Consider the following 14,295-nt stretch of genomic DNA (forward strand, 5'->3'; position numbering starts at 1 on the left):
CTCATGCGGTCACGTTGGCCCTGAACACATGCATGTTTGTTGTTCTTGCACATGCCCTGCACGTGAAAAATATAGAATATTGGTCAAAACGCCTAATGCGGTTACTTTGGCCGTGAGTCGCCAAAAATTAATAATTAGCTGCAGTACCTATTCAAATGTCGGAATGTGAAATTTCATGTGAATACATGCATTATTAACAAAATAGTAATACAATATAAACTGACCGATTAGGAGTTTTGCTGAGTGTACAATATTATTATCCCCCGACGAAAGTCGGAGGGATATAGTTTTGGCGTTGTCCGTCCGTCCTTCCGTCCGTCTTTCCGTCCGTCCTTCCTTCCGTCTTTCCGTCCGTCCGTCCGTCCGGAGCCATATCTAGGAAATGGTTGGGAATATTTATTTAAAACTTCATATACATGTTCACCACAATGAGTTCTTGTGGCCCGTCAAGTTTCAGTCAGATTGCCTAAGTAACACCAGAGTTATGGCCCTTAGAAGTTTCTAGTGTTAACTATATAGGGTACTATAAATATGGCAATTTCTGCATCATAACTTTTGATATATTTGACCTAGAACTATGAAACTTAAACAGAATTTAGATCACCATAATGTGGTTGTGTACACACAATTTCATTTGGATTTATTTGTAAATTAAGAGTTATTGCCCTTTAATTGTATAAAAATCCACATATTTGTACATAACAAACTTACCATTTGTAGAATTTCATTAAATTTCTTTCATTCTTTTCCATGAACATTTATTGTAAACATGTGAAGTTGTGTACCCACACCTGGTCGCCCCCTTACCTTGATCACCCACCCCCCCCCCCCCCCCCCCCCCGCAAAAAAAAAATTAAAAAAAATTCATTCCTACCACTATGAGGTTATGGGGCCCATCAAGTTTCAGACAGATTGCCCAAGTAACACCAGGGTTATGGCCCTTAGAAGTTTCTAGTGTTAACTATATAGGGTACTATAGATCTATAGATATGCCAATTTCTGCATCATAACTTTTGATATATTTGACCTAGAACTATGAAACTTTAACAGAATTTAGAGCACTATAATGTGGTTGTGCACAGACAATTTTGTACGGATTTCTTTTTGTAACTTCAGAGTTATTGCCCTTTAATTGTCTAAAAATCCACATATTTGTACATAACAAACTTACCATTTGGCAGAATTTCATTAAATTTCTTTCATTCTTTTCTGTGAACATTTATTATAAACATGTGAAGTTGCGCACCCACACCTGGTCACCCACTTGCCTTGGTCACACCCCCTCCCTCTCCCAACCCCACTCCCCCCCCCCCTTCCCAATATTGTTTTTTTTTTCATTTATTTTAGATTTTTTTCAAACCTTCCAAGTTGTACTATTCCCCCACCTCACTTCTCCACCCAGTCATGCCCACCACTGATCATGCATCCTCTGCCCCCCCCCCCCCCACCCACCCACTCCAACTTCACCCTTTTACCTTTTTTTTTTTTCATTTTTAGCTCATCTGATTTTTTGAAAAAAAATGATGAGTTATTGTCATCACTTGAGCGGTTGTCGGCGTCGGCGTCGGCGTCTGCGTCGGCGTTGCCTGGTTAAGTTTTATGTTTAGGTCAGCTTTTCTCCTAAACTATTAAAGCTATTGCTTTGAAACTTGGAATACTTGTTCACCATCATAAGCTGACCCTGTATAGCAATAAACATAACTCCGTCTTGCTTTTTGCAAGATTTATGGCCCTTTTGTACTTAGAAAATATCAGATTTCTTGGTTAAGTTTTATGTTTAGGTCAACTTTTCTCCTAAACTATCAAAGCTATTGCTTTGAAACTTGGAATACTTGTTCACCATCATAAGCAGACCCTGTACATCAAGAAAACATAACTCCATCTTGCTTTTTGCAAGATTTAATTGCCCCTTTTGGACTTAGAAAATCAGTTTTCTTGGTTAAGTTTTATGTTTAGGTCAGCTTTTATCCTAAACTATCAAAGCTATTGCTTTAAAACTTGCAACACTTGTTCACCATCATAAGTTGACCCTGTTTAGCAAGAAACATAACTCCGTCCTGCTTTTTGCAAGATTTATTGCCCCTTTTGGACTTAGAAAATATCAGATTTCTTGGTTAAGTTTTATGTTTAGGTCAACTTTTTCTCTTAAACTATCAAAGCTATTGCTTTGAAACTTGCAACACTTGTTCACCATCATAAGCTGACCCTGTACAGCAAGCAACATAACTCCATCCTGCTTTTTACAATAATTATTGCCCCTTTTGGACTTAGAAAATCATTTTCTTGGTTGAGTATTATGTTTAAGTCAACTTTTCTCATAAACTATCAAAGCTATTGCTTTAAAACTTGCAACAGTTTTTCACCATCATAAGTGGACACTGTTCATCAAGAAACATAACTCTATCCTGCTTTTTGCGAGAATGATGGCCCTTTTTAGACTTAGAAAATCATGGGTAGGACAATATTTCTATTACACAAAAAAAATCAGATGAGCGTCAGCACCCGCAAGGCGGTGCTCTTGTTAATTTTCAATCAATATTTATAATCAGCATGTGAAATTTTGTTTCCTCTCCCGTTCCCCTGCACCCCCACCCCCTAAAAAAATAAATATATACGTATATCTATATATAGATATATATATTTCCATCCTTTTTTTTTTTTTTTTTAAATGTTCAAACCTTCAACATGTTAAGTTGTGACTGCACAAACCTTGCCCTCAGCCATGTTCAAGATATCTTATCTGTGTTCTCTTAAGGACATCTGATCTTTTAAGTTCAAATGTACATGTAAAACAGCAACACCTGGTGCCAAACCACTCAAAGACAATATTTCATTCCAGTTAAACTTCAAGCTCACATTTCAATTAACTGCATTTAATTTTAAAAGCTAAGCTTATTACAGTAAGCATATCCCATTCAAAATAAATTCTTTAGTCCGGATCAAAGTATCATACATTTATTGTGTACTCTTTAATTAAACATTTGTTTTCTGTTAAATTGATTTTGACTAATGAAATTATTTGCTTCTTATTAACATCCTTAACTTTTTGCCGGATATATCTTTTTGCCATTCCTCACCACAAACCCTTTCGGCGGGGGATACCAATTCATCGAATTTGCTTGTTTATGTTTAAAATATGCACAGTAATACCCATTTTACTAATTATCACCAGTGATTTTTTTTGTGCTGATTTGACTCCGAAATTCGGCGTCTTCCCAATTGACAAAAATGGTCAAAATTCCCAAAAAAAATACTTAAAAATTCCCAAAAACGAGATGATTTTTCCCAATTAGATTGATTTCTTGTGAAAGTTGAGGTAAAACGATGCAAATAATCATAAAAATTCCGACTAATTATGGTTTATTCGCAGAATTTTGTTGCCAACTTGAAGCGCATTGTTTACATTAAACGGGTCACGGCATAGTACGGCATTTAGTATGATTTTCATCACGGTCGCTAAACGCTTTTTCATGCGCCAAATGAGTCGGAAAAAAAATTGTTAGAAACTTATCTAAATTATCGAAATAATGTCACAAAAGTCCAAATATTATAATAAGAAAATAAAAATTAAACACGCCAACGGTACTCCGGACATTCGAACATCTTTTGGTAAAGTTAAAGAGAAATTAAATTCAAATCAAACGTCAGAAAAGCAAAGTGATCTGTCCAAGAAATCCGAGTCCCCACAAAATGACCCTCAGAAATCAACAGAAGCTCATGGTGACCCTAAGCTATCTGAGCCATCAGATCCTGTGACATCAGAAAATAACCTGTCTGTCCTGTGTGTTCAACCTCAGTGCATATTTGAATGAAATAAATTTACCTTAAAATAAAACTTTTTAAAATGATTTCTTTATTAAGGTTTGTTAATTTTTCCCAATTTTGAAGTTTATCGCGCTAAAAATTCCCAATTGAAAAGGCATGGGCTGTTGCCAAAAAAAGTAAAAAAATCACTGATCACCTTCAGGTTGTCCCTTTTTTTGCTTAAACAACTGAAAGTATTGAATTTGTCGGTGGTCTAAATTTATATAAAGTTTCATAGTTCTTAATGTCACGCTGATTGTCGGGCTAATGTGAATGTAATTTAATCACCTAAAATATCTCATTATTTTAGGTATTTGTTTATTCGAAGTGCAATACCTCATTGAACATACGTTTTGTAACATCAATATAAAATACTTTCCTAGTAAAGTAAAACAGACATTTGCATTGATTAAGACAACACTTTAGCCATCCGTAATTATATTAATCTTCCGTCCATAAGTTTTCGGTGGTTTCCATACAATCCGAATCGGCTATTTCCGTTGTTTGGGCCGGTCCGATCTTCACCAAACATGCTGACACTGTTTGCGTGCAGAATATCTCGGCCAAGTTCGATAACCAGCCAAAGCGTCCCAGGCACTCTTGGATTATGGCCTTACTCGAAAAAATGCGAATTTAGCCTTGTTCGTTCTCTAAGTCAAACAGTTTTCATCTGATCTTCACCAAACACGCTGACAATGTTTGCGGGCATAATATCTCGGCCAAGAACGATAACCACCCAAATCGCCTCAGGCACTCTTGGATTATGGCCGTTGAATTAGGCCAAGTTCGATGACGGGCGTATTTTGTGACAGTCTGGCACTCTTGTTATTTAATATTATTATTATTATAATACGTCAAACGTCCAGTGCACAGTGACCAAATAATTTCTGTTCCTTGTGCAATTACTGAATATATCAAGGGGGGCATTTCGTGTTCTACAAGCTCCTGTTACTAAATATCTTCATCCACATCGGTGTAATTAAACTCTCCAGTGACAGCTCCAGCTTCCTCAGATAGTCTAGCGCGCTGTCTCCTGTGACAGCTCTTGTAGTGATTCTCCTTCCCATTATTTGACGATCATTTTATTTCACTCTGTTGCTGAAAACTAATATCAGTACCTAAAAATCAAAACCATAATCTCAATTAATGTGCGTAAAATACAGTTTTGTAAGAAAAGAGTTAAAAACACGGCCTAAAAGTAAAGCAGGGTTTCCGCTGCTATTCGCCAATTCATGTTTTGGCGAAAAAAAAAATTAATTAGCGGAAAAAAAATTCCACAGTTAACAATTTTAAATTTGCTTAAAATAAACATCTGTTTTACTACCGGAAACAACGTTATAGTACAATAGAAACGACTATCACCGATCAATAATTATACACAGCGTGTCACGGATAATCCGATATTTAGCAATACACGAAGACAAGGTAGCAGGGTACACTTCGAATTTTGGCCCCTGTCAATATTTATTATAAATAGAACTTCGTGATTTTGGATGTCTGTAAATTAAGGTGAGAGATAATGATTATTAATTCTTTAGAAAATTTATACAGCCGATACATGTAAAATTCTGATGTCAGTTGGAAAACTAACTGCTGGTAGCTTTGTATGATCAATGAGACACCTTTTCGCAGAAAAATTCAATACACGGAAGGGTTCTGTGCTTGTTGATTGATACTCAGTAACATTTTCGCTATTTTGTGAAAAAACGGGCTGGATGGGCCCCCATTTTGTGTACGTCCTGACGTTCAGTAAGGACTATCAAATTGAGGAATGCAATAAAATTGGGCATTGTTCTTGCAGCGGGATCATTGCAGGCTGTTCAAAAAGTGCAAAATTGATGATTTTGGCATGCTATTTTTCATGGATGGTGTAAGCCTTTTGTTTTAGTAACTTTCTTTATTCTTGTATGAGAATCCTGATCTTGCCATTAATTAAAAGCACAAAACATGCACGCAATTTATAAAATGGCCACCCTAATTCTGCTCATAAGGGAAGTGCAATATTGCGACTCGCTACATGTAAGACCTAAAATGGCCACCCTAATTCTGCTCATAAGGGAAGTGCAATATTGCGACTCGCGTCATGTAAGACCTAAAATGGCCACCCTAATTCTGCTCATAAGGGAAGTGCAATATTGCGACTTGCTACATGTAAGACCGTCCGTGCCCAAAATTTTAGCATCTAAGTGTACCCTGCTACCCAATACACCCTGTCGATACCGAATTACACCTCTTGGGAATAAATTAAAACTTCCGCGGAGTCACGAGAGTGTTCCTCCACGCAAGAATGATTATCAGTCAATCTGATTCGCCAAATTCAGACCCGCCTACTATTACGAAAGCAAATGAAACAAAATATTTGCTGAGCGCTTCGTCAAAAGCCCCACCCATTTTCTTGATACTAAAACGCAAGTTATTTGTAATATCAAGTCAATTCGCCCAAGTAATCGATAATAATGAAAAGTCGAAGATATTATAGATAAATTTGCGCGATCGTAAAAAATTACTGTTAAATAAATCTACGCGCTCGTTAAATTTCAGCGCGTTCGTAAAATTCAGTCGAAGAATTGAGATACAAATGAACTAAAGCAATTTGTTTGGTTCTTTTACGTGCTCAACGTATAGCATTGATACACAGCCCCATTCAGGGGCATCATAATAAAGAGCTACTTGTACCTTTAGGTGGTATTTTCGCTATACATTTTATGTATGAAACTTAAAGAAATTTAGATATATATAATGAAATTTAAAACTGTTTGAAAAGCTTTTTAAAAGTCATGAAATAAAATAAAACACACTGTTTTGGATAAATGACCTTATATAAATTTTGAAATAAAAAGTTAGAAATTAAAGAGCTAAATGTTCATGTTTTAGAAACATCTTAGTAGTGAAAAATGACCATTAAAGGGAGATAATTCAAAATTGGCAAACTATATACTATAGGGATAGTTTTATAGATTTGTTTTGAAAATGGTTGAGAATTAAGATTAAAACCTATTTTTGATTCAGGCCACACCAAATTGATGTCTTGTTCTTCGGATTTTTTTTCAAATCATCATTTATTGATGCGAGCGAAGAGGGATGAAATAAAAAAAAAGTAATTATCGCTTGTGTCATGTTAAACACCAAATAAAGTGTATTTCCATCTATATTGTATGACAAACCGAAACAATCTTAATTTTGGTTCAGCAAAAATGTGTACAAAATAACCTTATCGAACAGTTTCGGAGAAAATACTCTTCACTGAAATGGGACTTGGACGTAGTAAGTTAGGAGTCCGAAAATACATTTATTACTGGATATTTTATTGTGTTCCTCAGTGTAAAAGGCACATGTGGCAATTAATGGCTGAATGTTTGTCCCATACATACTTTCAATGGGTCTTCTTTATTAGTATACTTTAGCATGTTAAGTGGACATGAGAATATTGCGAGGAGTTTCATGTTTGATAATTATCTTTTAAGTTAGGGTACCTGGTTAGAACTTTATTCAAACTTATTTGACTTGATCCTCGGAATATTGAGATTAGCTTTTCATATGCGCAATATCTCCACTCGGTTAGGTTGCCCGAAAGAAATATAAAACAATCATTAATATGACCGTCAAATTATTTGGACTAGTTTGAATTTTTTATCACATGTTGCATTTGCAGGGGACATCAATCATTGTACATTGAAAATGCAGTTTGTTTTAAACATAATTACTAACAATTGTGATATTACTTATTTTTTTCTTCTCTGACCCCCAATAGGTCAAAGGAAAAGACTCGCAATACTTCAAAGAAAAAAATGTTTTTACAAGCTGATACTCACTTTTGCTCTTCCATTTCGCCATTTCTTTGGTGTCTTTCCTTTTTATTAATTGTTGTATTTTTCTGACAGTCCCACATGAATTTGATCGTTGTCCAATTATAATATACAGACAACAAATCTCGTACATGTGATACGCCAGATTTTTCAACATCTGGACAGCGTTGTTAGTGAACGTCATTTTTTGTAGTTTTACTTGATTATTCCCTATGTTGAGCTTTACCTGCTGTAATTTCTACTCGCCTCCAATTCATTTACAATACTTGTTATCACTACCAACTTAATCCAAAGATTATTGTCTGTTAACTAATATATTTTTTTCTAATTTAATTCATGCAGGCTGCCATTTTTCATGCGTCTGCTCACTTTGATGAAACAAAACCACTACCATACAGTTAAACTTGGACGGTTGGCGGGTAAAATGAAAATAAAAGTACTGAAAATGACTTTTATTATACGCCCGAAGGGACGTATTATGTTATGACGCTGGTGTCCCTCTGTCCGTCTGTCCGTTAGCAATTTCGTGTCCTCTCTGTAACTCTTGAACCCCTTGAAGAATTTCAAGGAAACTTGACACAAATGTTTACCACACCGAGACGATGTGCGGAGCGCATGTTTTGGATGTCTCGCTTCAAGGTCAAGGTCACACTTAGGAGTCAAAGGTCATATCAGTTTGTTTCGTGTCCGCTCTGTAACTTTTGAACCCCTTGAAGGATTTCAAAGAAACTTGACACAAATGTTCACCACACCGAGACGATGTGCAGAATGCATGTTCCGGATGACTCGCTTCAAGGTCAAGGTCACACTTAGGGGTCAAAAGTCCTATCAGTTTGTTTTGTGTCCGCTCTGTAACTTTTGAACTGCTTGAAGGATTTCAAAGAAACTTGGCAGAAATGTTTACCACACTGAGACGATGTTCAGAGCGCATGTTCCGGATGACTCGCTTCAAGGTCAAGGTCACACTTAAGGGTCAAAGGTCATATATGACTTTGCTTTGTGTATATTGCTCTGCATTGCAGTGCTCTTGTTTTTATTTGGCAGATCTCTTTTTTGTACTTACAATATTTATTTTTTTTGAATTACTTCCCTTTTATGTTACTATAAATAGCTTATTTTGAAACCTTTTTATACGCCCGAAGGGACGTATTATGTTAAGACGCTGGTGTCCGTCTGTCCGTCCGTCTGTCCGTTAGCAATTTCGTGTCCGCTCTGTAACTCTTGAACCCCTTGAAGGATTTCAAGGAAACTTTACACAAATGTTCATCACACCGAGACGATGTGCAGAGCGCATGTTTTGGATGTCTCGCTTCAAGGTCAAGGTCACACTTAGGAGTCAAAGGTCATATCAGTTTGTTTCGTGTCCGCTCTGTAACTCTTGAACCCCTTGAAGGATTTCAAAGAAACTTGACACAAATGTTCACCACAACAAGAAGACGTGCAGAGCGCATGTTCCTGACGACTCGCTTCAAGGTCAAGGTCACACTTATGGGTCAAAAGTCATATCAGTTTGTTTTGTGTCCGCTCTGTAACTCTTGAACTGCTGGAAGGATTTCAAAGAAACTTGGCAGAAATGTTCACCACACTGAGACGATGTGCAGAGCGCATGTTCCGGATGACTCGCTTCAAGGTCAAGGTCACACTTAAGGGTCAAAGGTCATATATGACTGCTTTGTGTATATTGCTCTGCATTGCAGATCTCTTTTTTGTACTTACAATATTATTTTTTTTTTAATTACTTCCCTTTTATGTTACTATAAATAGCTTATTTTGAAACTTTTTTATAATTGGCCGTAGGGAAAAACCAAGACCACTTTTCTGTGGTACAACATGGATGGTACTTCCAATTTTTAGGTCTATTTTTACATACCTGTACCTGATAAGGATTTTTTTTTTGTAGACTTTGAATATTTTTTTTGTGGACTTAGATTTGTTTTTTGAAGTTTTCCTTTTGTTGTTCCAGTCCTTTGGGCTACAACAGTCAAGTTCTTAAAATTTTGCTCCCATCCTATGATGTAAGCCTTCGGGCGTATATTGCCCCGCTTGGCGGCGCTCTTGTTTTTATTTTGTTTTGTCACAAAATAGGGTCTGCGCTCCCGTAAACTAGAAAATTAAAAATGCCGGCCATAAATTACAAGCTAGGTGCGTTTAAACTTCGGAATTTCCACCCTTTTTTTTCGTTCCTACTGATTTCAACCCAGCGCCAAAAATACGCCAGGTGCGGGTGGTCAAAAAAAAATTGATTTTAATTTTTTTTTTTTCATTTCCCGTCAAATTGGTGCGGGAAATCCGACGAACAGGTAATCAATTTGGTTTGGCCACAGTGTGATATTAGGATAGACTGGTTCAAGAGCAAATTGCATAGTTAAAGTATGAAATTATTATACCAGATTTATAAATGAAATGAAAAAGAGATTGAAAAAAAAAATGGTATATAATTTTGAACTGACTACTTATCTTTACATGATAAATCAATGTTAATGTGTATGCATCTACTTGTTGAGTTATTTGTGGAATGTAGAAAATAAATTTAAAAAACTAGTGATATTATATTAATTCTAATTTTTTCGACATTACTGATCCTCTGCCGCGCGCACCTTTATCTTTAAAAAATTTAAGTGGCCGGGAAAAAAATTGTGCCCAGTGGAAACCCTGAGTAAAGTATCTTAATTTAAATTAAAGTATCATTGTCTTTACTTTACCATATCTTTATTTCCAGTGATAGACTTTCAGCTGAAGAAGAGACCCTTTGCCAACACCTGGAGCAGATATTCCCCAATCATGAGCAATTGGTAATTAGACAGACTGTGTTGACTGTCAGCAAACTTACTAACCCCATAGAGGGCAGATTGGAGAGATGTATAGAAGAACTAGTGAACATTTCTCCTGCTGGTCACAAAAAGAGCATGAGCATGTAAGTGCCATATTCAATGTTGCGCCTTGGTTTATTCCAAGAACCACATCTGCATTATGGTTGTCAGTTTGTCTGTTGGTCTGTCCTTGATCGGATACCTTAAGGTAAAAAGTTTCTTGTAAAACGTGGGTAGTCGACAAAAGTCCCCACTAGTCGGGATATCAGCCGTGACCAGGAATCAAACATGGACCACTGACGTTGTAGTCCAACCACTGCGCCACTGACTCCCTTACCTTGTTTGGTCTTTAACTTTGTAAACCTTTTTAGCTCACCTGAGCAGAAGGTGCTTAAGGTAAGCTTTTGTTATCATCCTGTCTCAGTACTGTGTCGTCAGCAAATTGACTGTTAACTCTCTAGAGGTCACAAATTTAGCCGTTAATGGGCCATTTTGGATAAAAAAAACTAGGTCAGTACATCAGCTGATCGGCTATAACCCTGTTAACACTCTAGAGGCCACATTTTCTACCTCATCGTTCTAAAATTTTATCAGAATGTATGTCTCTTTAATATCTAGGATAGATTAAATTGGATTATCAGAGGTCAAAAACTAGGTCACTAGGATAAATAATAAAATAACTTTGTTAACACTAGTCTAAGGCCTCATTTTCTGTTTGATCTTCATTGTCAGGTTGTCCCTATGAAATCTAGGTCAAGTTCAAAATTGGGTCAAAAGCTAGGTCATTAGGTCAAATCATAGAAAGACATTGTTAACACCCAAAAGGCCACATTTTCTACCTTATCATAAATGAGACTTGGTTGGAATGTTTGTATGTTTAAAATCAAGGATGAATTTTTAACTGGGTCACTTAGGTCAAAAATATTGTTAACACTGTACAGGACACTTTTTCAACTTGATTATCTTAAGTCATAGTCAGAATGTTTGTCTATATGGAATCTAGGTAAAGTTCAAATATTGGGTACCTTAAGTCAAAACCTATGTCACAAGGTCAATTCATTGAAAAACTTTGTTAACATAGTCAAAATATTTGTCCCTATGAAATCTAGGCCAAATTAGATTAGATAAACTTTATCAAACTTGGTGTGTAGCATCATTTTAAGGTCCTCTGCCACCTGTAAACTGTTTAAAGAATTAGGATAGGGGTTTCTAATGCATGAACATTAAAGTTGGTTAAATCATTTCAGTTGCTGTGCAGTTCTAATTTAGAATGATTCATCATTAACTCCTTTCTTTAACATTTACTATTGCCACCACTGTGATGATGATATTTATGCCCCACTTCGAAGAAGGAGGGTATATTGTTTTGCAGATGTTGGTCGGTCTGTCCTTAGACCAATCGGTTTCTGGATGGTAACTCAAGAACGTTTTGGGTCTAGGATCATGAAAGTTGATATGGAAGTTTGTCATGACCAGCAGATGACCCCTATAGATTTTGAGGTTAGTAGGTCAGAGGTCAAGGTCACAGTGATTCAGAACAGTTAAACGGTTTCCGGATGATAACTCAAGAACACTTGGGCCTAGGATCATGAAAGTTGACAGGGAGGTTGGCCATGACCAGCAGATGACCCCTATTGATTTTGAGGTCAATAGGTCAAAGGTCAAGATCACAGTGACCGGAAACAGTTAAACGGCTTTCGGATGATTACTCAAGAACGCTTGGGGGATGGATCATGAAACTTGATAGGGAAATTGATCATCACCAGCCAATGACCCCTATTGATCAGTAGGTCAAAAGTCAAGGTAACAGTGATCAGGAACAGTTAAACTCTTTCCAAACAATAACTTTTGAACGCTTGTGATAGAGGCTGTATTTTTCAATTGATCTTCCTGAAATTAAGTCAGAATGATAACAGGCTGTCTAGCGTCCCTAAAATTCCTACTTTTTCCTATTTTTTTTCAATTTGGCTAAAATTCCTATTTTTTTAAAAAAATCAAAGGAAATTTCTAAAAAGGCCCTATTTTTTCACAAAAATTCCTAATTTTTTAACTTTTGCAATGATCAAAAAGAGAAAATGTTTTAAATGTTGTTTAAAAGTTCTTCTAATTCAGAAAAAAAACAGTTTAGCACAGTTCGAAGCAGTTTACCAGTGGTAGACGTCTTTTCTGTAAATAAAGCACTATTTTTGAGTTACTTTTATGTCAATCACATAAAGGTAAGCACATTACATGGTCTTTAAAGTCCATATTTTAATTTGAAAATTCCTAAATAAGCCCTAAAATTTCCTTAAAATTGTACCAAATTCCTAATTTTAGCCCTATTTTTTTGTACAAATTGCCCTAAAATTAGCCCTAATTTTTTGTCAGGGTATGCTAGACAGCCTGTGATAACCTTAATGAAATCTAGGCCGAGTTTGAAAATGGGTCATCTTGGTTCAAAAAGTAGGTCACTAGATCAGATCAAAGAAAAACCTTGTGTATGCGATAGAGGCTGTATTTTTCAACTGATCTTCATGAAATTTATTCAGAATGATTGCATTGATGAATTCTAGGTCAGGTTTGAATATGGGTCATCTGAGGTTAAAAAGTAGGTCACTAGGTCAAATCAAAGGAAAACCTTGTGCATGCGATAGAGGCTGTAATTTTCAACTGATCTTCATGAAATTTTGTCAGAATAATAGCCTTGATGAAATCTAGGTCAAGTTCAGATATGGGTCATCTGGTTTCAAAAAGTAGGTCACTAGGTCAAATCAAGGAAAAACCTCGTGCATGCAATAGGGGCTGCATTTTACACTGGATTTTCAAAAATTTGGTCAGAATGGTTGCCTTGATGAAATCTAGATCAAATTTGAATATGGGTAGTCTGGGGTCAAAAACTAGGTCACTAGGTCAAATCAAAGAAAAACCTTGAGTATGCGATAGAGGCTGTATTTTTCAATTGATCTTCATGAAATTTGGTCAGAATGATAGCCTTGATGAAATCTAGGTCATGGTCGAATATGGGTCATCTGGGATCAAAAACTAGGTCACTAGGTCAAATCAAAGAAAATACTTGTTTATACTCAAGATTTTTGCTCCAATTTTAATGATAATTGGTCAGAATATTTTTTTTTCCATGAAATCACTAGGTCAAACATGTTTACACTGTTATGGTGTGTTTCTCAGGTGAGCGACCTAGGGCCATCTTGGCCCTCTTGTTTAACCGATGAAGTAAATTGGATAAGCCAGATCTGTCTTATATTTTGTGCATAGTAATATGTGCATAGCAATCATTGAATTTTTAGCTCACCTGTCACAAAGTGACAAGGTGAGCTATTGTGACCACTTGATGTCCATCGGCAGAATTACACCAAACTTCATAGGAATGATCCTTGGATGGCCCCCTTTCAAAATTGTTCAAAGAATTGAATTCCATGGAGAACTCTGGTTGCCATGGCAACTGAAAGGAAAAACTTTAAAAATCTTCTTCTCAAAAACAAGAAGTTTTAGAGCTTAGATATTTGGTGTGAAGCATTGCCTAGTGGACCTCTACCAAATTTGTTAAAATCATGACCCCGGGGCCAAAATTGACACCGCCCCAGGGGTCACTTGATTTTACATAGGAAAATCTTAAAAAATCTTCTTCTCAAAAAGCAGAAGCCCTAGAGCTTAGATATTTGACATGTAGCATTGCCTAGTGGACCTCTACTAAAATTATTCAAATCATGACCTACGGGTCAAAATTGACCCCGCCCCAGGGGTCACTTAATTTTACAGATGAAAATCTTCAAAAAATTTCTAAAAATAAACCAGAAGGCCTAGAGCTTAGATATTTGACATGCAGCATTGCCTAGTGGACCTATACAAAATTTGTTCAAATCATGACCCCTGGGGTC

At 36.4% G+C, this 14,295-nt stretch overlaps 1 protein-coding gene across 2 annotated transcripts in view; it reads left to right on the top strand.

Annotated features, from left to right (window-relative positions):
• Positions 1-14,295, top strand: part of LOC128555138 (uncharacterized) — a 94,244-nt gene that overhangs the window by 8,205 nt on the left and 71,744 nt on the right. For both annotated transcript variants that reach the window (XM_053536646.1, XM_053536647.1), the window contains exon 2: positions 10,330-10,524. In XM_053536646.1, the coding sequence (XP_053392621.1) occupies positions 10,330-10,524 (195 nt within the window). The remainder of the gene's footprint in view (positions 1-10,329; positions 10,525-14,295) is intronic.

This window comes from Mercenaria mercenaria, chromosome 2, assembly GCF_021730395.1.
Source record: "Mercenaria mercenaria strain notata chromosome 2, MADL_Memer_1, whole genome shotgun sequence".
Classification (NCBI taxonomy): Eukaryota; Metazoa; Mollusca; class Bivalvia; order Venerida; family Veneridae; genus Mercenaria; species Mercenaria mercenaria.